The 27,299-nt window shown below is 37.6% G+C and overlaps 1 protein-coding gene and 1 long non-coding RNA gene across 20 annotated transcripts in view; one reads left to right on the top strand and one right to left on the bottom strand.

Moving 5' to 3' along the window:
• LOC103713540 (D-lactate dehydrogenase [cytochrome], mitochondrial) overlaps positions 1-27,299 on the top strand; it is a 92,021-nt gene that overhangs the window by 47,928 nt on the left and 16,794 nt on the right. For 8 of the 19 annotated variants that reach the window (XM_088704286.2, XM_039116371.3, XM_088704281.2 and 5 more), the window contains one exon: positions 108-238. In XM_088704286.2, coding sequence (XP_088560412.2) covers positions 108-238 — 131 coding nt within the window. Of the gene's footprint in view, positions 1-107; positions 239-2,759; positions 3,805-5,344; positions 5,442-5,541; positions 5,681-27,299 lie in introns of those variants that run through there. The other 11 variants (XM_088704277.2, XM_088704291.2, XM_089925333.1 and 8 more) reach the window with 3 other exon arrangements.
• LOC149752857 (uncharacterized) lies at positions 4,922-6,424 on the bottom strand. Its single transcript, XR_016396442.1, has 2 exons — positions 5,915-6,424; positions 4,922-5,114 (listed from the first exon to the last, which is right to left on the bottom strand). It is a non-coding gene; the product is annotated as an uncharacterized LOC149752857 (long non-coding RNA).

The raw sequence follows: 27,299 nt of genomic DNA, 5'->3' as shown, positions 1-27,299 counted from the left end.
ACTATCATGTACTTCAATGATGAATCTTGAAGAAGTTATGTTGAATTTAGTCGTCATACGGGCACAAATTTCTAACGTTGTATAAATATTCTGTGTATTGTTGCTAGCATGGTTATTGCTCATGCTGGTGATGGAAATTTCCACGCATGTATTCTATTTGATCCAGACCAGGAGGAACAGCAGCAAGAAGCAGAGAGACTGAACCATTTCATAGTTCATACTGCCCTATCAATGGAAGGTACTTCGTGAAAAGCTTTAAAATGTCAAATTTCAATAAATTAGTATCAAATATAAACTTGAAAGAGATTATATCTTATTTGTATATTGCATCTTTAAGTTATGCACTATAGACTTGGAATAAGTAGTTGTCATATTTAGCATTTGTGGCCTGTTTTTTGTTTGAAAGTCAGCGCTAAATAAAAAGATACATGTGCTCCTAAAATACTAATCCTTGAATCAACTTGTTATCACTGCATGACATTACAGAAGCAACCATGACATATTGTTATATATATAAATGAGGGTTGATTGCCCTCAATACGATTGTTTTCAATCAGGAATTTTGTGTTGGCCAAATTCCGGTTGAGTTCAAATAACTAACATGCGAACCTAAACTATGTGTACCAAACTGATACGGAACCCTTAACGCCCGAGGGCCTATATTCACCGGTGAGTCCTAATTTACGCATACTATATAGGATTGGAACCACGGTGCACGATTTGGTAGAGCCCGAAAGCATACGATTGCATATAGGAGACGGGCTTCTCAAGGTCATTTAGATGTATCAAGTTCCGAGTCGTATACTAGATCCTACTACCTGCAGCCACAGATATGGATATGGTGTGTTTGAGGCATCTTCTGATAGCTACTACCCTACGTAGCTCGGAGCATCTTATGGATCGAATTTTTCTGTCGGCATATTCGGATGGGCCCCTCCACAGCCGTATTATCAGCGAGAGGATACCTCTCAGAGCCAGAGCTTCAGCGAGAGATCCGATAGTGCTTATAACCCGGCGCGCGTTCCTTATGGGATAAACGTACAAGACTCCTGTTGCCCAAAGCGACAAGCCAAGAAGGGGGGGTGAATTGGTTTCTCTAAATTTTTAGTTCCTTAACGAAATTGATAGATGATTGAATCGCTTAGTTAATACTAGTTAAGTGCGTGTAGTGAAAATAGAAAGACACACAAGGAAAACACACAAGAAGTATAGTGGTTCAGTGCTCTCCTAAGCACCTACGTCCACTCTCCAAGCGTCCCCTTGGAAATTCACTATAATCCTGCGGATTATAGTTGGATTTTTTTCCGGGCTCACAATCCAAAAATCTTTACACTTTGGTTTTCTGGGATCACCAAAAACCTATGTTGGTTTTGTGGGCTCACCAACAACCTACACCGTTGGTTTTACGGGCTCACCAACAAACCTTACAAAGTAATTAAGAAGAAAGAATTTGAAACTCCTAGATGAGCAAATATAACAATTTTACACTAAGAGAAGAGATGAAAAAATAGTTATCGCTTTGAGGATGCTCTTCTCTTCTTTGCTAAGGTTACTTCACTTCACAATGGATTGGTGGAGCTGTTGAATGTACACTCAGATTGCTCAACCACCTTTTTGAGACTTGAATGAAGAACCTTAATAAAGAGCACTTAGGCTTGCTTTCTCTTGAATATGCTATTAATTTTTGCAAAAGATACTTTTCTCTGATGAATAGTGTCTCTTTAAATACTTTCCAACTTATATTAGTCGCTCCCCATTGGTTAGATTTGAAAAACTAGCCGTTACTAGCCGTTGGGAACTCAAAAAGCACTTCTGCAGAACTAGTCGTTATGCCCTTGCCCATGCTGGGGTCGACCCAAACTTTCCTGGGATCGACTCAACTTACTGTTCATTAGACTTGGGGTCGACTCAACCTTCTCTGGGATCGACTCAAACTTCACTGGGGTCGACCCCTGCTATAGTGGGGTCGGTCTTTTCAGGAACCACAGAACCTTGTATTTTCGGCTGTTTTCATTAGAGTCGACTCAACCTTTCTTGGAGTCGACCTATGCTACGGTGGGGTCGACTCAAGCTCCATTGGGGTCGACCCTCTCAGGGATTCCAGAGACATGATTTTGAGCACATATTCTTGGGGTCGGCTCATGTCACGCCCCCGTCCCGAGATCGCGAGCCGGGGTCGCGCCAACCGCCGCACACCCATAGGAAACTCTTCCCACGAGCATGCAAGGCATCTTAACCAAACATCTCAATTATAAAAGTCTAAAATAATTTAACTGAATGAATGAAATCTTATTCCATCGACTAACTCAAGTCATAAGGTTTCACAGTTCAAAATACGCAACGGAACAATAATTTACCAACATGCAGAAACCTAGTTCTTAAAATAACAAAACCTTGCAATGTCCAACAATCATAATAAATGTCCAAGATAACATATCAACTTAAATAACCCTAATCTAAGATAACTTATGCCATAGTCCTTCTAGTTGCTTTCCCATTTTGGAACCCCAATAGACTAGTTTTCGGAATCTGTAAAACAACAAGAAATTGTATAATGAGCTAGACAGCCCAGTAAGTAATGAACACTCTAACTAGATAAATCAAGCAATAATATGTGGAAAATAAATATATACGCAGTTCCAAAGTACAAGTCAAATATTTCTTAAATTTATAAGATTCTTTTCACGGTTTCGAGATTTTTTCACATATTCAATTCAACTTGTCGATCCTAGACTATGACCACATGTTTCCTATGGCAGGGTCATCAACACCGACTAATCTTCTTACGGTGAGTCCCTCAGGACAGTCAATTGCCAACGTATTTGCTCCCATTGGCGGTGTTCTCAACATAGCCAGGTCGAAGTTCAATTAGTTCACTATTTCATATTTCAGTCATGAAAACATGCAGTATCAAAACCAAATAGTGCAGCGACATCCAAAACCTAAGATAGTGCAGCAACATCCAAAAATTCAAAATCAAATCAACTCTTTTGTTATTAAAACTTGCCGAATTAAAGGGATAATACTTCCGACCAACTTAGAAAAATAGTTCAGACCACTACGCTTTCGCTGCGCACTCTGATTCAAACTACCAAAATTCTTTTGAATTCACTAATAACTTTTTTTTTTATAATCAAAATACTACCTTGTATTTTGAACTAAGGAGATCCAAAATTTTAATTCCAAGTAAAGCCCAAAAAGAACTTTTGATTTCTTCCTCTAACTGCCCCTGAGTACATCCATCTAGACTCATCCTCGAGTCAATTGATACGTTTAAAAAAACACCATATAAGCTAGTTACTATAATTCAAAATAAATTAAATCTTAATTCTCTCATCTACTCAACTAGACGATTCCAAGTCAAACACTTACAAGTAAAAATAACTAGAAAAATTTTCTCAATGCTCCACCAAGTTAGAAGACCTTAAATCAATAGATATAAGTAAAATTGACTCGGCGATCTCTTCTAGAGTTTTCTTCATTGAGATCTATAGCATTTATCAAAAATCTTCTATGATAATCATGCAAGCCTCAAAAATTCAATTTTTTTTTCTTTCACAAAACTAGATTTCATCAGCAACCTCAACAATATTGGCAAAAGATCTCTAAGTCAATCTATAAGCCCAGCTTTGAATTGAAGTTTATTACACACCACATAGTCTCCGATAGACATAAATAAGATCTTTTATTTGGATCCAAAGATGATAATTTAAATTATTAATAATTCCACTGCGATGAATACTTTATAATCTCCAATAAAATTATTTCTTCAAGATTGATAATTATTCCTTAATTCTTTCAAAAGCATAAGCTACAAATTTAAGAGAAAAGAGATCTATGCTAAAACATTCCAAATCCAAGATCAACTAATGCAGAAACCATTAATCCTAGACTTGGGATGCCAGATTTCTCTCTCTCTCTCTCTTTTTTTTTTCTTCATAGCAAATAGAAGAACCTACTAATAATACGATAATATCCATATTGGTCAAAATCAAAAGCACTATTCTTTTCATTGACAACGAAATTCTCCTTAATCAGGAAACCCGTTAGAAAATATTTCTCAATCACAAAGTTTATATCGTTGACCATCTTAAAATAATTTAAACAACCAACATTCTCATAATTTACTAAATCACTTCCAATCAAAATACCAATTTGCATTGTAATTTGAAAAGATCTAAAGTTTCAAATTCTAGGTAAAGCCAAAGAATAATTCTAGAATTTCATCCCAAATATATTTTCCATCTACATAGGAGTTTCATACATGATCCACATATAGTTTTCAATCCTCGAAGAATATTTCAATGAATATCATCATATATATATATATATTTAGCCCAAACCTCAAACAACATTTCATATCTGAACCTTAACTTGTCACCGAATTAATTAACTTCAAGCTAGAAGTAACATCATAGTACCCGATATCAATTTGAACATCCAAAATACTTACATTGCACGATAATATTCCAAGACTAATACTCTTTCACTTAACTTAGTCAAAATCCAATTAATAATATCTTGAAATACAAATTACTCCACCAAGAAAACTCTCAAAATAGTCTATTCATACTTTGGCTATAAACACAGTTAGCTAGCATTCTGATTTCAGTATCACAAAATTCAGATAAGATAGCACAAATTTACCACTAACAAAAGTAAACAAAGATATTGGTCTTCTTACCCCATCTCTCAAACTTTCCGACAAATTCTCAGAATCCTAAAAGCTAAGCTCTGATATGACTAATCATGATTCCGAAGTAATCTTAAACCTAGGCTCTGATACCACAAAAGTTGTCACGCCCCCGGCCCGAGATCGCGAGCCGGGGGTCCGCGCCAACCGCCGCACACCTGTAGGAAACTCTCCCCACGAGCATGCAAGGCATCTAAACCAAACATCTCAATTATATAACTAAAATAATTCAGCTGAAATAAATGCAATCTTATTCCATTGACTGACACAAATTATAAAGTCTCACAGTTCTCAATACGCAGCGGAACAATAAAGATAGAACATTAATTTAAATAAAACCTAATCTAAGATAACTTGTGCCATAATTCTTTTATTCGTTCTCCGATATTGTAAAATTCTGGATCGAGCTAATTCTTCGGATCTGTAAAACAACAAGAAATTGTATAATGAGCTAGACAGCCTAGTAAGTAATGAACACTCTAACTAGATAAATCAAGCAATAATATGTGAAAAATAAATATATACGCAGTTTCAAAGTACAAGTCAAATATTTCTTAAATTCATAAGATTCTTTTCACGGTTTCGAGATTCTTTCACATATTCAATTCAACTTGTCGATCCTAGACTATGACCACATGTTTCCTATGGCAGGGTCATCAACACCGACTAATCTTCTTGCGGTGAGTCCCTCAGGACAGTCAATTGCCAACGTATCTGCCCCCATTGGCGGGGTCCTCAACATAGCCAGGTCGAAGTTCAATTAGTTCACTATTTCATATTTCAGTCATGAAAACATGCAATATCAAAACCAAATATCGTTCATATCTTAATTTCTTTCAATTTATCAGATTCAACTCAACAGCCAGGAACTATGACAACATGTTTCCTGTGGCAAGGTCATATCACCGACTATTCTTCTTGCGGTACCCATGTATTAGCCCCCATTGGCAGGGTTCTCAACATAGCCTGACTGCAAGTCTGAATCTAGTACAAATCATTATCTTTTCTTACATTATGTTCAGTGTTTCAAGCCGAAAAATACAATGTCAGAGCAATTAAATACAATTCGAACCAGAAGCAAATACGTTCAATCAGAATCATACAATCTTCTAAAAATATACATATAATCCATGCATCAAATTCGTAATCACAAATAATTCGATTCGTAAAACAGATATTTAGTTTTGCCGATAAATCTAGTAAAGAGGTTACATCACTTACCTTGCGAACGCGATCCACAACAAATCCAATTAATTCCGCAAATCCCTCGCAAAGTCTAATATTCAAAAATCATATTCTTCTTTTAAATTCGGATTCATACCCGTAAACCACCCCTCTCTTTATTCATTTTTTTTCCCTTCTTCTTTTCTTTTTCTTTTTCCTTCTTTTTCTTTTTCTTTTTCCTTCTTTTCTTTTTTCTTTTCCCTTCCTCTCATTTTCTTTTTCTTTTCTTCTCTTCCTCTCCAGAAACTTCTCCCGACTTCTTTCTTCTTCTCTCTTCTCTGTTTCTTCTCCTTTCCCCGCTTCTTCCTTTCTTCTTTTCCTTTTTTTTTCCTTCTTCCGTTCCCGATTCACCTTCTCTTCTCTCAGCTCTCCCCTTCTTCTCATATTCTTCTCAACCCTCCCCCTTTCTTCTCCTTTCTTCTCCCACGGAGGGAGGAGGCGAGCTTGGGAGGGGCCAGGCCATGACCGGCAGTGCCTCCAGCCGAGCCCGCTGCGCCCTCGATCGCGTTTGCAGCCGACGCTCGCGGCCTGCGCGCACGGCCGAGCCGAGGCTGGCGGCTCCCGTGATGTCCGTGGATGCTCCCCGTGATGCCGACGAACTCGCAGCCGCACACGGGTAAGCCCCCTCTTCCCTCTCTTCTTTCTTTCTCCTTTTCTTCTTCTTCCTCTTTTCTTTTCTTTTCTTTTGAATTGATCTATCCTCCCGAGTGGATTGGGAGGAGAAAATGCAGGAAAGGGAAAATGAGGTGGTTGGGAGGCTTACCTGGTTTTGGGGGTGAACTGTGATGACCCTCTCCGGCGGCTCTCTTCCTCTCCGGCGGCAGTGGAGTTTTTTTTTTTCAGCGGCAAGAAAGGAAGGTCGCCCAACCGAAAGGGGACTCGGCGTGGCGGCTCTACCTCGGGTGGCTTTCAAATGAGGAGAAGCCCTAAAAAAATAGGGGTTTCCGTCTTCCTCGGGCGATCGCGATGAATCCCCCTTCATCGTGTGCCCTCACGTGCGACACACGTGAGGCCAAAAGGCTTGGGTCTCACAGCTCATGTTCAGTTGGGGTCGGCTCCATTGGGGTCGGCTCAAGTGTTCCTGGGGTCGGCTCCATGTGGGGTCGGCTCAAGAAAACTTGGGGTCGGCCCTCTCAGTAAATTCTAGAGAGTTGTTTTCTTGATGCTTCAAACTGGGATCGGCTCAAGATTTTTTAGGGTCGGCTCCTCTCCTGGGGTCGGCTCAAGGATACATGGGATCGGCTCCACTCACTGTTCATCTGTGCCATTTTTGCAGGGGTGTGCCAGATGGTTTCAAGGTGTGCCAAGGTCGACTCCACTTCCTCTGGGGTTGACTCTATCCACACTTTTCTGCATCTTAAGGTTAGACTAATTTATATAATCAAAGAAACATATTTCAAGTAATTTTGAGTGTATGCCACGATAGAGCTACATACCCTTAACAATGAAAAATACTGTTTTGCCCTTGAGAGTATATTTCACTTGAAACTTTGCTAAATTAGATTTAAGAGTTCTCTATCACTTTTCTACTAAAAATTTTATCTCGTTAATTATTGGAAGACGTCTTGATCTCATTTTCTTAATGTATCATGAATGTATCGAGGGTGTCGTATTCATTAGTGATGTATCACGTTAAACTGTATTATTAATTTGATATTCTCTCAATGGTTGTGTTAATCATCAAAATAACACTATCATCCTCAATCTTCCTCTTTTTGATGATTACAAAACATTGAGCATGGGCAGATTGACGCTTGTATTAAAATTAGGAGTTTTAATTTAGAAATAGCTTGAGTTGCTGAATTTTAGTTTTTCTAAATTTGAAAGTGAAAGCTCCCCCTTTTTCATCCAAATATTGCCAATTTAAACTTTTGATTTTTTTCCCTTTTCTCTTGTATTTTATTAAAGATGAAACTTTAAAAAATTTGAGATAAAGTAAGAGTTTCAGGTTATGTATCGAGGCATGAGGAGTATGTGCCAAATTCAGAAATTTTGATTGAAAATTCAGATTTTTTTGTTTTGAAAATTTTTATTGTTACATATTGCTCCCTCTTAAGTGAATATAATCTCTTCCTATTTAATTTCCAAACTTCTCCCCCTATATCGCAACTTCTCTCTTTTCTTACTTGTCTCCCTTTTTGTTATCATCAAAAGAATGTATAGCAATAGATAAATAGAAGCAATAAATGATAAGATCCAAATTTCATTGATCAAAATGAAACATTGTAGTACACTGATGCCAAAAGTACAATGTTCATCAAATAAGGTGCAAAATACATCAACAAAGTAAAATGCATATGAGAACTAGATAAATCCTAGGCATTAATTGTGATGTACTCCTATAGTGCTATCATCGAGCCTAGAGGGAATCTAAAGGCTGTGATCTAGTCCTCATCCTCCTAGCATAAGTGGCGAGGGAAGGTCTGGCCTGATGGAACTGAGTCTGTCGTGGACCTCTGTGAGCTGGATGAATCTGTGCCGAAACTTCTGACTTAGCTGCTCGGGGCACATATGGACCATGAGCCTCTCTCTCTAATGCTATCACCTGGTCTCTGAGGCCTCTAATTTTAGCAGTTATACTGTCCATCATGCTCATCATGCCACCAGAGAGAGTCCTCACCTGAGCTGACACAAGCTCAGTCATCCTACTCCAAAATTCTTTTGTGCATCCCGTAGGTGTGGATGATGAAGGTCCTGCCTCTGAATGTGCTGAAGGATGATCCGCAAATATCTCAGGCTCAGGGATAGAGTCTCCAAGCTTTGGTGCATCAGCCTCTGGTGCATGTACCCCTGCACCTCCACGCACCCACTGACTGTCCACCTTCTCATAACCCATGCGCACTAGGGACCGTGCAGTGCAGGTATCGGTAAATAGCAAATGCCTGGATATCTCTTCCTCTACACATGTCATGATGCCTGAATATCAAAGTGAGTACCATATCGTAGGGCAAGGAGACTCTCGATTTGCATATGGCCTCATGCATCTGCCTAATGATCATAGCTGGAAGATTCAGAGGAATACCCTGAATAACATGCTCCATAATGGCCAAGTCTCGCTCAGATATATGATCAAATCTTCCACTTTTTGGAAATAGAATCCTACCTATGAAATTATGCAATAGCCTCATCTCAGCTGACGAAGAACTAGCTATTACATTTTTTGAGTAATCAAAATCATCTCTTTCAAAGATCAGCTGTAGAGCTCTCATCTTGTTCTCTGGTTTTTCTGGTGTGGCTCCTTCGCAGGGGAGATGAAGCAACTCACTTAGGCTTTCCTCTGAAACATGAACTCGTACTCCTCGGATCTCAGACACAAGCCCTCCCGGACCGACTTTTAGAAAGGCATAGAACTCACGAACTAAGCCCGGCTAGGTCACTACATCTAGGGAGCACAGATACTCCCATCCTTGCCTTCGGATCCAACCACCCAACCGGAATCCTTCTTGATCCAAAAATTCGGAATGGATCCTTCTTCCCGTGGTTACTGGTCTTCCCGCATATTTAGCAAGTTGAACTGAAGGAGAAGGAGGTGGAGGAGGCTCAGCACGTGTCTTACCTTGTGGAGGCACTGTAGAAAACTCTCTAGAACGCCCTTCTACAATGGTTGGCCGTGAGACTCTCCCGGATCTCTTAATAACGGCTCGCTTGGGTCCCATTTTCACCAAATGTGACAAGAACCCACCAGGAGACTTGCCCTAGGAACCCTTGAATCAATTTGCTATACTTGCCCCGAGATCGCTAGAAAAAAACAAGTTGTAGGAGATCAGATTAGAACTCTAAGGAAACTAAGTCCTTAAAACCCTAATCCTTGAAGACGCCACAAAGGTTGATCACTCCCTTTGATAAGTCAGAATTTTGTATTCTAATCCAAGAACACAAAAGAGCATAGCAAAGCTTGCCAACACTTTAATTCATTCATAATAATCCCTTGGTTACATATGGCAGCCTTTATATAGGCTTCAAACTAAGCTATTGGAAAGGACACCATCCCCTTTCCAAGGCAATAAGTAAAAAACGTTTTCCAAGTCACAACTTCCAAGTTACAACTTCAAAATAATAAATGACACAACTTTCAAGGTTCCTAACTACGAAGTACATGAATAACTTAGGAAAAACGAGTTGACAAGTCAAAACTTCATGTACAAGTAATTAGGAACACAACAAGACTCAAGCCCAAAAGTACCCACGAAAAATGGGCCTAAATAGCATCTCCACGTGGATCAGCCTTGTTTAATGGCTCCAAGCTTTGTTCTTCAGCATTTACTATGTAAAGATAAGTGATCAATCTTGGTGAAGCCTTAAAGTCTTCTAGAGCAGCCTCCTTCTCTTGAATTTCCATGACTAGTCCATATAAAGCTTCTTTCATTTGTTTTGCCCTTGCTCTAGTCATTGGACCTCCAATTCCTTGTAATGGATCTTTGGAATTAGCTTGAACCATTCGGCCAGCCCCTTGATCTCTATCATTCCCTCCCTCCTCGAAAGGATTCGTCCTCGAATCACCTACATCAAATAAGGATAAATCAGCAACATTAAAAGGATAACTAATATTACTATAGTTGCTTGGCAAATCCAGCTTGTAGGCGTTGTCATTGATCCTCTCTAAGACTTGAAAAGGTCCATCTCCTCTAGGCTGTAGTTTGGATTTTCGTTGAGTTAGAAACCGTTCTTTCCTCATATGCACCCAGACCCAATCACCAGGTTCAAAAACAATCTTTACACGTCCTTTGTTGGCTTGCTTAGCATATTGCTCATTCTTCTTTTCAATGTTAGCCCGAACCTTGGCATGTAAATCCTTCACAAATTCTGCCTTTTGCTTTCCATCAAGATTAGCACGTTCTTTAGTAGGCAAAGATAGAATATCCAAGGGAGTTAAAGGATTAAAGCCATAGACAACTTCAAAAGGTGAAAATGAAGTAGAAGAATGAACAGTTCTGTTGTATGCAAACTCAATGTGTGGTAAACATTTTTCCCATTGCCTTAAGTTCTTTTGAATGATGGTACGTAACAAAGTAGTGAGTGTCCTATTAACTACTTCAGTTTGTCCATCCGTTTGAGGATGTGCAACAGTAGAAAATAAGAGTTTAGTTCCTAATTTATTCCACAAGGTGCGCCAAAAATGACTTAGGAACTTCACATCTCTATCACTAACAATTGTCTTAGGCAAACCATGCAAACGAACTATGTCTTTAAAGAACAAGTCAGCAATATGTATTGCATCATTGGTTTTAGAACATGCAATGAAATGAGCCATTTTGCTAAATCTATCAACAACAACAAATATGCTGTCCTTTCCACTTTGAGACCTTGGTAATCCTAAAACAAAATCCATAGAAATATCAATCCAAGGTTGGTTAGGCACGGGTAAAGGTGTATACAAGCCATGTGGTAAAACTTTAGATTTCGCTTGTCTACATGTAATGCATTTATCATAAACAGCTTGCACATCATGCTTCATGTTAGGCCAATAAAAATGTTCATGCAAGATATCTAAAGTCTTTTGCACACCAAAATGTCCCATCAGACCACCCCCATGAGTTTCTCTGACAAGCAATTCACGGATAGAACAAATAGGCACACACAACTGATTTTTCTTAAATAGAAATCCGTCATGCCTATAATACTCACCAGATGCACTCTTTTTGCATGTATTCCATGTTTGGCAGAAATCAGAATCATTGGCATACAAGTCCTTAATCAATTCAAAACCAAGTAACTTAGTTTGCAAGGTAGTAAGTAAAGCATACCTTCGAGACAACGCGTCAGCAACGATATTTTCTTTTCCATGTTTGTACTTGATGAAATAAGGAAATGTTTCTATGAACTCCAGCCACTTAGCATGCCTCTTATTAAGCTTACCCTGGGATTTCAAGAACTTCAAGCTCTCATGATCAGAATGAATGATGAATTCCCTCGGCCACAAGTAATGCTGCCATGTTTGAAGAGTTCTCACTAATGCATAAAGTTCTTTGTCATATGTTGGATAATTCAAGGCTGCCCCACTTAGCTTTTCACTAAAATAAGCAATTGGTTTGGAATCTTGCATCAAAACAGCTCCTATTCCAATTCCGGATGCATCACATTCAACTTCAAAAGCTTTATCAAAGTTAGGCAAACTTAACAAAGGTGCATTAGTTAGCTTATCTTTCAAATCAGTGAAAGCTTGTTCATGCTGATCATTCCACTTAAAAACAACATTCTTTTTAACAAGTTCATTTAAAGGTGCAGCAATAGAACTGAAATTTTTAACAAACCTTCGATAAAAACTTGCTAAACCATGAAAACTTCTTACCTCGTTCGCATTCTTAGGTGTAGGCCAGTCCCTGATTGCCTTCACCTTCTCCTCATCCATGCTAATACCTTGAGAACTAACAACAAAACCAAGAAATACAACAGATTCCATGCAAAATGTACACTTCTTAAGATTAGCATATAATTGGTGTTCTCTCAATTTGCTAAAAACAGCATGCAAATGTTGTTCATGTTCATCCAAGTTCTTACTATAGACTAAAATATCATCAAAGTAAACTACCACAAATTGACCTATGAAAGCACGCAAAACATGATTCATCAATCTCATGAAAGTACTAGGTGCATTAGTTAAACCAAAAGGCATCACTAACCACTCATACAATCCATATTTAGTTTTGAATGATGTCTTCCATTCATCTCCCTCTTTCATACGAATTTGATAGTAGCCATTTCTCAAATCAATTTTAGAAAACAAACAAGAGTCATGTAATTCATCAAGCATATCATCTAATCTTGGGATAGGATGTCTATACTTAACTGTTATTTTGTTGATGGCTCGGCAATCCACACACATGCGCCATGTTCCATCTTTCTTTGGGACTAGGATGACAGGAACCGAACATGGGCTAAGACTTTCTCTGACAATTCCCTTTTTCACCAGCTCATCCACTTGCCTTTGGATTTCCTTTGTTTCTTCGGGATTAGCTCTATATGCAGGTCTGTTTGGAATGGTAGAACCGGGCATGAAGTCTATTTGATGCTCAATGCCTCTTAAGGGTGGTAGTCCATTAGGAATCTCTTTTGGAAATATGTCCTCAAATTCCTGCAATAAAGTCACAACAACACTAGGCAAGGAGGGGTTAAGATCGTTAGTAGAAAGATAAACATCCTTGTACATAAGTACAAGTAGTTGCTGTCTTGAGAACATAACACTCTTAACCTCATTTTTTTCAGCAAACACACTCATTTTTTTACTTTTCTCTTTTTTTTGAATACTTTTCTCTCTGCTCTCAATCTCACTCCTTTCATTTGCATTTTTCCTCTCGGACTCACCTTCTCTCTTTTTACACTCTCTCGCTATCCGAATCTGATCTTCATAAGCTTGCAAAGGTTTGAGAGGGGTTAGGACTACAGTGCGGTTGTTCATCATAAAAGAATAATGGTTTTTGTATCCATTGTGTGTAACCTTCCTATCAAACTGCCATGGTCGTCCAAGCAAAATATGACTAGCATGCATTGGTGCCACATTACAAAGAATCTCATCTGTGTATTTGCGTATTTGCCAATTGAAAATGAAACGAGCACTTGCTTGTTTACCCTCACTTCTCCACATTCATTTAACCATTGCAACTTGTATGGATTAGGATGCTTCATGGTGGGTAACTCCAGCTTATCTACTAACAAAGTACTAGCAACATTAGTGCGGCTTCCGCTATCAATAATCATGGTACATACCTTTCCCTTCACATGACATCTAGTATGGAAAATATGTTCACGTTGCTCCTTATCCCCATCATCCTTAGGCTGGATGCTTAGTGCTCTTCTTGTCACCAACATATCTCCATGTACAGGTTCTTCAATGTCAATATCACTGCAATTTTCTAAGGGTGGCATCTCATCCTCACTTGAACTAGCACTTTCAATGTCACCATTCTCCAACATAATCATAATCCTCTTGTTTGGGCATTGGGAAGCAATATGCCCAAATCCTTGGCACCTAAAACACTTAACATTACGTGATTTAGAAGAAGTGTTAGTTTCGGTTTTACTTTTTGAAATAGCAACCGAATCTTTTGGCTTTGCATCTTCTTTTGTTTTTGAGGCAGATTTGTTATCCTTCCAATTAGACTTCCATGTGGAACTAGAAGCCAAACCCGATTTGGATCCTTTGGACTTGATTTGCTTTTCTATTTAGATGGCCTTGTGCAACAGCTCCTCCATCTCCACATAGTGTTGCAATTCAACCACATCAGCAACCTCTTTGTTTAAGCCTCCAATAAATCTTGCCATGGTAGCCTCTCGATCTTCCTCTATATTAGCTTTAATCATTGCCATCTCCATTTCTTTATAATAGTCTTCCACACTCATGGAGCCTTGAACCAGCCCTTGTAACTTTCTATGTAAATCTCTATAGTAATGGCTAGGTACAAATCTCTTGCGCATTACCAATTTCATATCTTCCCATGACCGAATTGGCCTTTCTCCAATCCTTCGCCGACTAATCATCAATTGATCCCACCATATGCTTGCATAATCCGTGAACTCAACGGCTGCCAATTTCACCTTTTTCTCATTTGAATAGTTGTGACAATCAAACACATGTTCAACTTTTCTCTCCCATTCCAAGTAAAGTTCGGGATCATTCTTTCCTTGAAAGATAGGAATCTTCATCTTGATGCTGCCCAGATTATTATCTTTTGAATCATCGGCCTTCTTTCCCCTTCTAGAGTAAGATTCATAATCTAAATCTTCTTCATCATCTTCAAACATCTGCCCCCTCAAAGGTTTGATTCTGCTTGGTGATTCCAAATCATCCATTCGTGCACCAAGCTTAGTAAGTTGATCAGCAATGGCTTTCATCCATAACTTCATATCAACATCTGGTTGTTCACTACCTCCACTACTCATCTTTGTATGCTGCAATCAAAAGATTAGTATAAACAGAATAGGTCCTCACACACTCCTCTCTCGGGTGGACACTCTTTTATGGCTTTTTCTTGATGATGAACTCACACTCTTGCCTTTTACCACTCAAGCCAGCCCTCTTTATGTTCTTGAAAGAATCAAAATCAACAAATCACAAAGAGCGATCAGATGGATGGTGGCAAATCTCCAAGAAAAATCAGAATTTTAAGGACTTCGATGAGGCAAATGGTACTCACAAGAAAAATTGTCTTAAAGCATCAAGAACATAAGAAGACTTCAAAAGGAAGTAAAGGATATGTAATAGAAACAACTAGAAAGCAAGGAGAAATAAGAACAAGCTAAGCAGCCTTGTAATACGTAAAACGGTCTTGTAACAAGTGAAACAACCTTGCAACAAGGGGTCTTCAGCTTTGCAACAAGTGAAACAGCCTTGTAATTAATGCCCCTTAATCAATAACCTTCCTTCTTTCTTTCTTTCTTTCTTTTCTTTTCTTTTTTTTTTCGTTTTTTTTTTTTCATTTTTTTTTTCGTCTTTTTTTTTTTTTTTTTGAATCAAACTAAGTAACAGAAGATTAAAGAACAAAACAGATTAGAGGAAACAAGAAACACAAGGAACTGAAAAAAAACAGAAATAAGAGAACGAACAAAGAAACTTAAAGAAATAAAATAAGAACAAAGGAACAAAGATGATAAAGGATAAGTAACCTGATTTCAAGAACCAAAGCTCTGATACCAAATGACAAGAACCCACCAGGAGACCTGCCCTAGGAACCCTTGAATCAATTTGCTATACTTGCCCCGAGATCGCTAGAAAAAACAAGTTGTAGGAGATCAGATTAGAACTCTAAGGAAACTAAGTCCTTAAAACCCTAATCCTTGAAGACGCCACAAAGGTTGATCACTCCCTTTGATAAGTCAGAATTTTGTATTCTAATCCAAGAACACAAAAGAGCATAGCAAAGCTTGCCAACACTTTAATTCATTCATAATAATCCCTTGGTTACATATGGCAGCCTTTATATAGGCTTCAAACTAAGCTATTGGAAAGGACACCATCCCCTTTCCAAGGCAATAAGTAAAAAACGTTTTCCAAGTCACAACTTCCAAGTTACAACTTCAAAATAATAAATGACACAACTTTCAAGGTTCCTAACTACGAAGTACATGAATAACTTAGGAAAAACGAGTTGACAAGTCAAAACTTCATGTACAAGTAATTAGGAACACAACAAGACTCAAGCCCAAAAGTACCCACGAAAAATGGGCCTAAATAGCATCTCCACGTGGATCAGCCTTGTTTAATGGCTCCAAGCTTTGTTCTTCAGCATTTACTATGTAAAGATAAGTGATCAATCTTGGTGAAGCCTTAGAGTCTTCTAGAGCAGCCTCCTTCTCTTGAATTTCCATGACTAGTCCATATAAAGCTTCTTTCATTTGTTTTGCCCTTGCTCTAGTCATTGGACCTCCAATTCCTTGTAATGGATCTTTGGAATTAGCTTGAACCATTCGGCCAGCCCCTTGATCTCTATCAAAATGCTTCCTTAGGTCTTGATCTAACGGCTTAGGGAAGCAATCTAACACTGTTTAGAGTTGATTAGAAGGGATTGGAGAGCGGAAAATAGGGTTTTAGGAAGGAGACAAAAGGAAAGAATGCCCTAAAGTGGCTCACGGGTCCCCTTTAAAAACAGGGGTCCCGCCGTTAGGTCGACCCCAGCTTTTGCTTGGGTCGACTCAAGGAGGGGTCGACCCAATTCTGGCTCGGGTTGGCCCCAGTTCAGGCTTCCCAATTTTTTTTTTTTTAATTTTTCCTTCTTTCTGATTCTTACTAAATCTTTATGGGACATTGAAATATGAGTAAGGAGTCTATAAATGAACAAATTTTACTAATGTTTCATGGGATTTTCAAAATGGGAGGAGAGTATCATAAGACAACTTGTTCCTTTCATTTGTTTTTCAATCAAAGGGATCACATATGCCTAATTTCCTCCTAAGCATGCAGAATCTATCTTCACTTAGAGGTTTTGTAAATATGTCAGCTAATTGTTTCTCGGTACTCACATGCTCAATACATACATCCCCATTTTGCACATGATCTCTAATGAAGTGATACCTTATTTCAATGTGCTTTGCCTTAGAGTGTTGAACAGGATTTTTGGTAAGATTAATGGCACTAGTGTTATCACATTTTATAAGAATGTTGTCTAGTTTGATTCTATAGTCCTCTAGTTGTTGCTTGAGCCACAACACTTGAGCACAACAACTCCCGGCTGCTATGTATTCGGCCTCAGCCGTTGACAATGCTACTGAATTTTGCTTTTTGCTAAACCATGATACTAAGTTACTTCCTAGAAATTAACATGTCCCACTAGTGCTCTTCCTATCTAATTTGTATCCCACAAAATCCGCATCAGAATATGCAAGCAAATCATGACAAGAGTCTTTAGAGTACCATAATCCTATATTTGTGGTTTCTCTTAAATATTCAAGGATTCTTTTGACAGCACTTAGATGTGATTCCTTAGGGTTTGATTGGTATCTAGCACATTCCTATATTGAATACTATGTCAAGCCTACTGGCAGTAAGATAAAAAAAAGATCCAATTAAGCCTCTATAGAGTTTCATATCTACACTTTTTTCTTTTTCATCTTTGTCTAGCTTACTAGTGGGGTTCATTGGAGTGCCTATTTCTTTGTGATTTTCATTTCCAAACTTCTTTAGTATTTCCTTTGTATACTTAGTTTGATGAATAAAAATTCCTTAGTTTGATTTGTAATTGAAGAAAGAAATTTAGTTCTCCCATCATACTCATCTCAAATTCTCCTTACATTAATTCAGCAAATTATTTACAAAGATTATCATTAGTGGCACCGAATATGATGTCATCTACATATATTTGTACCACTAGCAAATTTTTGTCTTTTCTCTTAAGGGAGTGTTTTGTCTACGTTTCCTCTACTAAAATCATTATTTAACAGAAATTTGCTTAATCGATCATATCATGCCCTAGGTGCTTGTTTCAATCCGTATAGTACCTTATGTAGTTTAAATACATGATCAGAAAATTTATGATTCTCAAAACCAGGGGGTTGCTCTACATATACTTCTTCTATATAACCATTTAAGAAAGCACTTTTCACATCCATTTGATATAATTTGAAATCCATAAAGCATGCAAAAGCTAGAAGTAATCTAATAGCGTCTAATCTAGCCATGGGAGCAAATATCTCTTCAAAATCTATCCCTTCTTCTTGATTGTATCCCTTAGCAATAAGTCTAGCTTTATTCCTTATAACTACTCCATTTTCATCTAACTTATTTCTAAAGATCCATTTTGTTCCAATTATAGAATTATGCTTTGGTCTCCCAATTAATGTCCATACATTGCTTTTTTTAAATTGATTCAATTCTTCTTGCATAGCATTAATCCAATTTATGTCATGCTCAGCTTCTTCATAAGTTTTAGGCTCTATTTGTGAAACAAAAGCAAGATAGTCATTCAAATTTCTAAGAGAGGATCGAGTTCTTACCTCTTGAAATGGATCGCCAATAATTAAGTCTTTGGGGTGACCATGTGCGTACCTCCATTCTTTTGGCAAGTCTTAAGATTGTGATGGCACAAGATCATCTTCCTTTTCCTTTTCATCTCCCTTTTCTTGATTTGGCAAGTCATTAAGATTCAGATTTTCAAGCTCAAAAATTCCTGCATCATCATCAAAAGTACTTTCTCTTCTAGAAGACTCACTATCAGACTCATCAAAAATAACATTAATTGACTCTTCAACTACAAGAGTTCTTTTGTTGAATATTCTGTATGCCCTGCTAAAAGTGGAATATCCTAAGAAGATACCCTCATCTGACTTGGCATCATATTTGCTTAGATCCTCCTTGCCATTGTTTAAAATAAAACATCTACACCCAAATACTTTAAAATATTTAGCAGTTGATTTCTTATTCTTCCAAAGTTCATAAGGAGTTTTCTTTGTTATAGGTCGTATTAAAACACGGTTTAAAATATGGCAAGCAGTATTTATAGCTTCAGCCCAAAAGTACTTTAGAAGATTTGACTCACATAACATCGTGCGTGCCATTTCTGCCAAGGTCCTATTTTTTCTTTCAATAACCCCATTTTGTTGAGGCATTCTAGGTGCTGAAAATTGATGTGAAATATCATTTTCATTATAGAATTTTTCAAAGTATTGATTTTCAAATTCAGTTCCATGATCACTTCGAATTGCAATTAAGGTGAACTTCTTTTCAGTTATGATATTTTTATAATATTTCAAGAATGCTGAAAATGCTTCATTCTTATGTGCAAGAAATGAAATCCATGTATATCTTGAAAAATCATCTACTATTACTAGTCCATAATTTTTTTCTCCTAGACTTGTAGTTCTAGTAGGTCCAAATAAATCCATGTGTATGAGTTCAAAAGGCCTAGTGGTTGATACTACATTCTTTGATTTGAAAGATGATTTTGTTTGCTTTCCTAATGTGCATGGCCCACAGATTTTGTCTTTTTCAAAAATCAATTTTGGCACATCTTTTATCAAATCTTTTTTGACTAGTTTTGATATTAAGTCCATACTAGCATGTCCTAGTCTACAATGCCAAAGCCAACTTGTTTCATTTCTCTTTTCTTAATTAGTGATTAAGCATAACCCATTTTTCTTGGCTAAGTCATGAAGATCTACTATATAAATGTTTTCATGCCTGTCCCATAAGTACAATGGTATTGTCTTTAGGATTTGTGATTATGCATACTGAGGCTTCAAATGTGACCTTAAGACCTTTATCACAAAATTGAGTTATGCTAAGTAAGTTATGTTTCAAACATTATCTCATAAAACATTTTCTATAAAACTGGATGGAGTAATACGAATTTTACCCTTTTCAATGATAAGTCCTTTTCCATTGTCTCCATATGTTACCACTCCACCCTCCTTAGATTCCAAAATGACAAATTGTTCTCTGTCACCTGTCATGTGTCTTGAACAGCCGCTATCTAGATACCATCGTCTATCCCTTTTATTGATTGCAAGACACACCTGCAATCAAAATTAAGGATATATTTTAGGTACCCAAACTATGTTGAGTCCTTTACGGTTAGTCTTTAATGTTCCTTTTGGAACCCAAATTTTTTTGTATTTTAGCTTGCCTTTATCACTTAACTTGTTATAGCTGAATTTTCTAAAATCGCATTCATATGCTTTGTGTCTTGTTTTATTGCAGCAATAACATATTGTATTTCCATTTTTGGCTTTAACGAATATGTTCTTTAAGTATTTTTGCTTTCTATTTGTTTTATATCCTAATCTTACTTTATCATATACAACTTTTTGACTATCAAGAATCATATTTAATTTAGTTGAGCTAAGCGTTTATTTGTCCACTAAGGATTTATATTTTTCATCATCTTCCTTTAGTTTGAAATTTTCAGTAGTTAGACTTTTAGTTTTATTGGTGAACTTCCTACTTAGTGTTTCATAGTCATTAGATAGTTTCAGCTTTTCTTTCATAAGAGATTGGTTTTCATCTTTTAGATTTTTATTTTTAGTGATTAACTTTTTGTGCTCTTCCATAAGATCTAAAAATGCATGATGTAGTTCTTCTACTATAAAATCACACTCAAGTTCAGAGTCTACCTCATCATCATTGGCCATGTAACAAATTTGGGCCGTCTCTTGTTGCTCTTCCTCTTCCGAGCTTGATTCTTCACTTTCACTCCATTCAGCCATGAGAATCTTCTTTTTAAGTTTTCTAGCCATCTATTTCAATTCCGGACAATCTATCTTGAAGTGCCCGGGCTTGTTATACTCATAGCAGATTGGTACTTCTTTTTTCTTTTTTTTGTCTTTTCCCTTTTCCCTGCTTGAGCTACCTTTGAGGAAAGGTTTTCTTTTATGGAATTTCTTCTTACCTCTCATGAATTTTCTGAATTTTCTTGCAAGCATGGCCATTCCTTCTTCATCATATTCCTCCTCATCAGACTCCTCTGATTCAATGTCTTATTTTGGAGTTGTGGACTTCAAGGCAATGCTTTTCTTTTTCTTGATCTCTTCTTCTGAATTTTGCTTCATAGTCAACTCATGGGTTATAAGTGATCCTAGAAGTTCTTCCAATTGTAGTGTGTTGAGGTCCTTTGCTTCTTGAATTGCGATTACCTTGGCCTCCCAAACTCTTGGTAGAGACCTGAGAATTTTTCGCACCAATTCAGAGTTAGAATATGATTTGCCTAAACTCTTTAATCCATTTATGATTTTAGTGAATCGAGTGAACATTTCAGTTATGGACTCTGTGGACTCCATTTTAAACAATTCATACCTATGTACTAACATATTTATTTTTGACTCTTTAACCTGATTAGTTTCTTTATGTGTGACCTCTAGCTTATCCCAAATTTCTTTGGCGGATGTGCATGTAGATATTCTGTTGAATTCATTTACATCTAATGAGCAGTAAAGTACATTAATTGCTTTAGCGTTTAATTGTGCATTTGTGCCTGTCTTCTATCACTATCATTCCAATCCATTTCAGGTTTAGAATGATTGTGCCCTCTATACTAATTGTGGGTGTGTGTGGTCCTCTAGTTATGATACTCTACAAGTCATAATCTAGAGCTTGAATGAATATCCTCATCCTAGCTTTCCAATATGTGTAATTAGTGCCATTAAACAGAGGAGGTCTATTTGTGGATTGTCCCTCGCTCATAGAACATCCTACTTGGGTTGTCATGATCTTTGACTCTCGATCGTAAGATCAACAAATACTATGAGAGCACCTCGCTCTGATCAACAAAACTAGTCGTTACTAGCCGTTGGGAGCTCAAAAAGCACTTCTGCAGAACTAGCCGTTATGCCCTTGCTCGTGCTGGGGTCGATCCAAACTTTCCTGGGGTCGACTCAACTTACTGTTCATTAGACTTGGGGTCGACTCAACCTTCTCTGGGGTCGACTCAAACTTCACTGGGGTTGACCCCTGCTACTGTGGGGTCGGCCTTCTCAGGAACCACAGAATAGAACCTTGTATTTTTGGCTGTTTTCACTAGGGTCGACTCAACCTTTCTTGGGGTCGACCCATGCTACAGTGGGGTCGACTCAAGCTCCATTGGGGTCGACCCTCTCAGGGATTCCAGAGACATGATTTTGAGCACATATTCTTGGGGTCGGCTCATGTTCAGTTGGGTTCGGCTCCATTGGGGTCGGTTCAAAGAAACTTGGGGTTGGCCCTCTCAGTAGATTTTAGAGAGTTGTTTTCTTGATGCTTCAAACTGGGGTCGGCTCAAGGTTCTTTGGGGTCGGCTCCTCTCCTGGGGTCGGCTCAAGGATACATGGGGTCGGCTCCACTCACTATTCATCTGTGCCATTTTTGCAGGAGTGTGCCAGATGGTTCTAAGGTGTGCCAGGGTCGACTCCACTTCCTCTGGGGTCGACTCAATCCACACTTTCCTGCATCTTAAGATTAGACTAATTCATATAATCAAAGAAACATATTTCAAGTAATTTTGAGTATATGCCACGATAGAGCTACATACCCTTAACAATGAAAATTACTGTTTTGCCCTTAAGAGTATATTTCACTTGAAACTTTGCTGAATTAGATTTAAGAGTTCTCCATCACTTTTCTACTAAAAATTTTATCTCGTTGTTAATCATTGGAAGACGTCTTGATCTCATTCTCTTAATGTATCATGAATGTATCGAGGGTGTCGTATTCATTAGTGATGTATCACGTTAAACTGTATTATTAATTTGATATTCCCTCAATGGTTGTGTTAATCATCGAAATAACACTATCATCCTCAACTACAATGCCACTTGATTAGAAAGGTGAGTTGATCTGCCTTTTGATTATACTGATGATCCGGATATCTACGAGAGGCATCGCAACTCGACCCGATTTTAGATATTAATATATATGTTGGACTTTAAAAGTATATAATTGATTGTATTATTTTTTAATTTTCACATCACTACTTGATTTGAGGATATTTTATGTTCATTTTATGATTTGTATTATTTTAAAACAATAAGATGCATCATCTAGGTTAAACTAGGTTCGTAGAAACACCAAAAAAATATCAAGAAAACATCAAAAAAAAATCAAATTAGACTTAAATTCATGGAAAAAGTTTGAAAAGAGCGATTACCAATTAAATTTTTTTGAGAACTCCAAAAAAAAAATAATTAGGGTGTGCTAGTGTATGAACCATGCCACTCTACCGGTTTGGTTCCGCACTAAACCTGTACCGAACCGTACTGGGCGTCGACTGGTAGGGGTCCCGGTACTGGTTCGGCGGATTTTGGTAGAAACCATGGTATACTGAACCAGCCTGTACCGGATCGGTCCGGTCTCTGACCGGTCCGGTACAGTGGTGGAAAACGGTTCCGACTCTATAGAGGCCGGAACCGAGCAATACGGAGGGCATACCAGTGCGAACCGGATCGGTACAAGCCCGATACCGCCTTGTACCGATGCGAATCGGACCGGTTCGCACCGGTACGAGCGCTTTGTGGCATTTACCGGTCGCACCGGTACGGGCGCTCTGTGGCATTTATCGGGCGCTCTGTGGCGTTTAAAATGCCACTGTGGCATTTTTTTAATTCCACCTTGCGGCATTGTCCACAACATGCCGTGCGCTGTGTTCTTGGTTCGATATCAGTCGAACTGGTAACGAATCGGTCTAGTAGTCGACCGGTACCGAACTGGTCCGGCAGGCGACTAGTACGCCTACTAGTACCGGTTTGGTATATCTTGGTAGAAACTATATAAATCCTGCTATGACTAGAGTACTCGCCCCACTATACCCCACATATTCTTCTGCATTCAAACCTCTCTAACAGCCACACTCTTTTACTCAACGACAACCATCGATGATACTTTAAGATATCTTATTTATAATACAGTACAAATGAGGTTATCATGGTCCGACACTTGAAGATTGGTATAATTAGGATTTCTTGCAAATTTCAAATCCATTAAACCAACACTGAAGCACCCAAAAAAATTCCTAATATAATTAAGAATATAGCAATGACTAAGCCAATTGGCGCAACTCAAACTTTTAACTAATGCCTAATCTCAAATCAAGCCTAATTCAGTCTATTAGCTAAAGCCTACTGTAATTAATGTCAATGTAATTTTTAAATTTTAATTATTTTTAATAACAAAAATGTAGGCTGATATGCCTAGGACCATCACCTTTCACCTCAGATTATTTTTATCAAGTATAGATTTGTTGTACAAATAACTTTGTTTTACTTGGTAAAATTCATGGCACAAAACTTATTAAACTTATTTAAATGAAGAGGACTTAAATTTATTTTAAACATGACAACTTCTAGCCTGATAATGCCATAGCTTGCTTGTCATGAAATAGTCATGAACATCATTTCGTGTTTCTATTGTGCCAATTATGTTAATAATTTGTATTTGGCTTTCCTTTCTAACTTTTTAGTTAAATCTTGGAATTCAGTTTTTTTTCTCAAAATTTATTTTGTCTAAATGTCTTGCCTTGTAGCCAGCATGGATGTGCTTGATTGCCATGTATTGCAATGTTTGCCTAAATGGTTGTGATGTGTTCAATTGTCATGCCATGATGTGACTAAGTCTAGCTCATCTTGATGTCACAATTATGATTCTCTCATCTTGTATGAGGGGGTTGCCTCCAGCTTTCCCAAATGTCAGATCTTACAAAAAAAAAAAGAAGAGCAAAAGCTATTTGTTTAAGTTGCCTTGTTTATCGAACAGGAGATGGAGCCTAAGAAAGAAGGGTTTTATTAAGAGAATTTCTCAGGTTCATTTTATTTGTGGATGTTGAGGAAAATGTTTGCTCGATGCTCGGTCAATATGTTACCATATTGAACACGCAGTTTGGGCCATCCAAGCAGCTCCTACAACCTATAAGTTTTTGTTTATTGTGTTTGCATTGTTATTTCATGGCTTAAGAGACTTTTGTGTGTCAATTTTTTGTAGGTTTTTATTATTATTATAGGTTTCATATTAGTTTCAGGGTTGAAAAATATAAAAATAAAATGAACTATGATTTAAAATTTGATAGAAAATAAATGCAAATCAACAATTAAAAGAGAGAGTAATATCCACTCACTTCTAATTCCATGTAGACTCTGTGGGCCTTTATAGACATCTGGATCTTCAGATCTTGTTACCAGTCTGGCCCTTGGATCCGATACCTACCTAGATATGTCCAGCCATCACAGTTCAAGGAAATAGGTGGAAGCGTACTGCATTCTTGGAATATATGTCCTCGAAGGAGGGTAGGGTTGTGGAGCATCATATTGGATAGAATGTGAAGGTTGAAGTGATGTATATGTGTGCAGGTCATATTTTCCTCGCATGAGCAAAGAGCAAGCAGCTTACTTACCTAAGAAAAAAGGGCAGGATTTGATTCATAAACTCTTGGATAGAGTGGTTGGTTTGGGGCGTCAGATGAGGGATTAGCTTCATTGAACTGAAAGGGCTGGTCGAAAGCCGTGTTATCAACACTTGGGCTGATATCATCAATCGTGCTAACCTTGGTATGGAAGTAATGCATGAACGTAATGCTCACAACTTCCCTCTAGACCTAGCTGCTGTCGAAGTTCCATCTACAAATGGAACATTGAGGTGGGGCCATAGCACTTGTCATAGGTTTGCCAAACTGACCTGAACCACAAAGTTCGAGGCTTCGAGCCGTACCGAGCTGAACAGGCATAGGACTGAGTCAGTTTGGCCATAATATTCGGAAGCGGTCTGGAACCGGTCTGAGCTGGTTCCCCTCCCTCTTCCTTGTTAAGTAGTGGGAAGGCCTGAGAAGGCGTGGTAGTGGAAAGGTCTTCCAAGCTTTCTCAGGCCTTCCTTCAAGATTTTTTGAAACCCCCTGGTCCAAAAAATGTACTGATTTCAGCGATTCAAAGAGGATCCAGCCCAAAACAAAGTACATTCCTCCTCCACTACCTCATTCTTTTTTTTTCAACATTGAAAAATGCCAAAAAAAAATTCTAAAATAAGAAGTCATGCCAAAATTGGCAACATTTTAATTTTGGCATGATTTTAAGATATGTTGTAGATCTATGGATGATCCACACAATCCCACTAAATTTTTTATTTTTTGAATTTATATAATTTTTTAAATTAAAAAAATATTTTTTTGGATTAAAAATTAAAAATAAATAAAATCCAAAAAATAACTGTAAAATTAGAAGTTATTTTAGAGTCATGCAAGCTACTCTCTAGCTAAATTTGATGTCCATTTATTTAAGTTTTGACGTGATCATGCACATAGTAGCCTAGGCCTAAATTTAAAAAAATTGAGAAATAAATAGCCTTTGATGCATACCCATGGGCTTAAAAAAATATATGTAGCATCCATAGTAGGGTTCTACATAGATCTCAGCTGAAATTAAGTTTCTGAAATATTTGTATTTAAAAATTATTTTTTTAATTTTAAAATAATTAAAAAAATATATAATTAATAAAAAATGAAAAATTAGTAATATGCATTACATAATTCAGAAGTATTTCTTCAAAATATATTTTCTAAATTTATGATATTTAAACATATTTTTAAATTTAAAACTAATTAAAAATATATAATTAATTCAAAAAATAAGAAAAATTAGCACTATGTATTAGATAAGTTAGAAGTATTTTTTGAAGTATAATTTTTTTATTGTAATAAAATTTGCTATTTTTAAATAATTTATAAATTGACGACTTGATAAACCTACAGGAATGGAACCATTGAGAAAAAAATCTAGAATATGACATTGGTTGGGATTATGGACAAATGCTCTTGGGTCAGCACCACTGGAGGTGCAACTAGTGCGACATAGAGTTCGAGGGAGGATAACTAGGTTGAAGCAGCATTTGGTTGGTGGTTATTCTGATGTATGTTGGAAATATCTATAGAAGGTCTAGCAGCTGATGAAGTAGCATTTTGCCGGTTTCAGAGAAAAAAAAAGAGTTACCAAGAAGGAGTTGGACCGTTGAGCGGCATAGTGATGCAGGACGATAGAGAAAAGGAAAGAGAAATAAAGAAGAAGGAAGGGAGGGAAAGGAAGAAGAGAAGAAAGGAGGCTGTTCATTTTATCAATCATTCATTCATTAAAACTCTAAACACGAACATGGACTCATATGTATATGGTTACAAAATTAACAAAAGACCCTTGCAAGAAAAACAATCCCATAAAGTCCTAGAATAACAATATGCAAACAAGCCCATAAAATAAAATAAAATAACATAAAATCAATCCAAAATAACATCATAAGACTTGAACTGGCTGGACCCTGTGAACTGGCTGGACCCTGTGGCGATTGTAGACTCGAGTGATGGCTGACCTGGCACTAGTGTCCACACCAACTCTCCCTATATGGAAAAAAGTCGACCTTGACGAAAGCGGCTCGGTATAGCTCTGATAGTACTCCAACAAGTGCGGGTCAATCGGGGGTAGCTCCTTGCGCTGGATCCAAGTGTAGCTGGACTTTGGT

This window comes from Phoenix dactylifera, chromosome 9 (genome assembly GCF_051530095.1).
Source record: "Phoenix dactylifera cultivar Ajwa chromosome 9, Ajwa_hap1_PhDact_Kaust_v1.1, whole genome shotgun sequence".
NCBI classification, from domain to species: domain Eukaryota; kingdom Viridiplantae; phylum Streptophyta; class Magnoliopsida; order Arecales; family Arecaceae; genus Phoenix; species Phoenix dactylifera.
The sequence above is the reverse complement of the archived record's forward strand: the minus strand, read 5'-3'. Positions and strand labels throughout refer to the sequence as shown.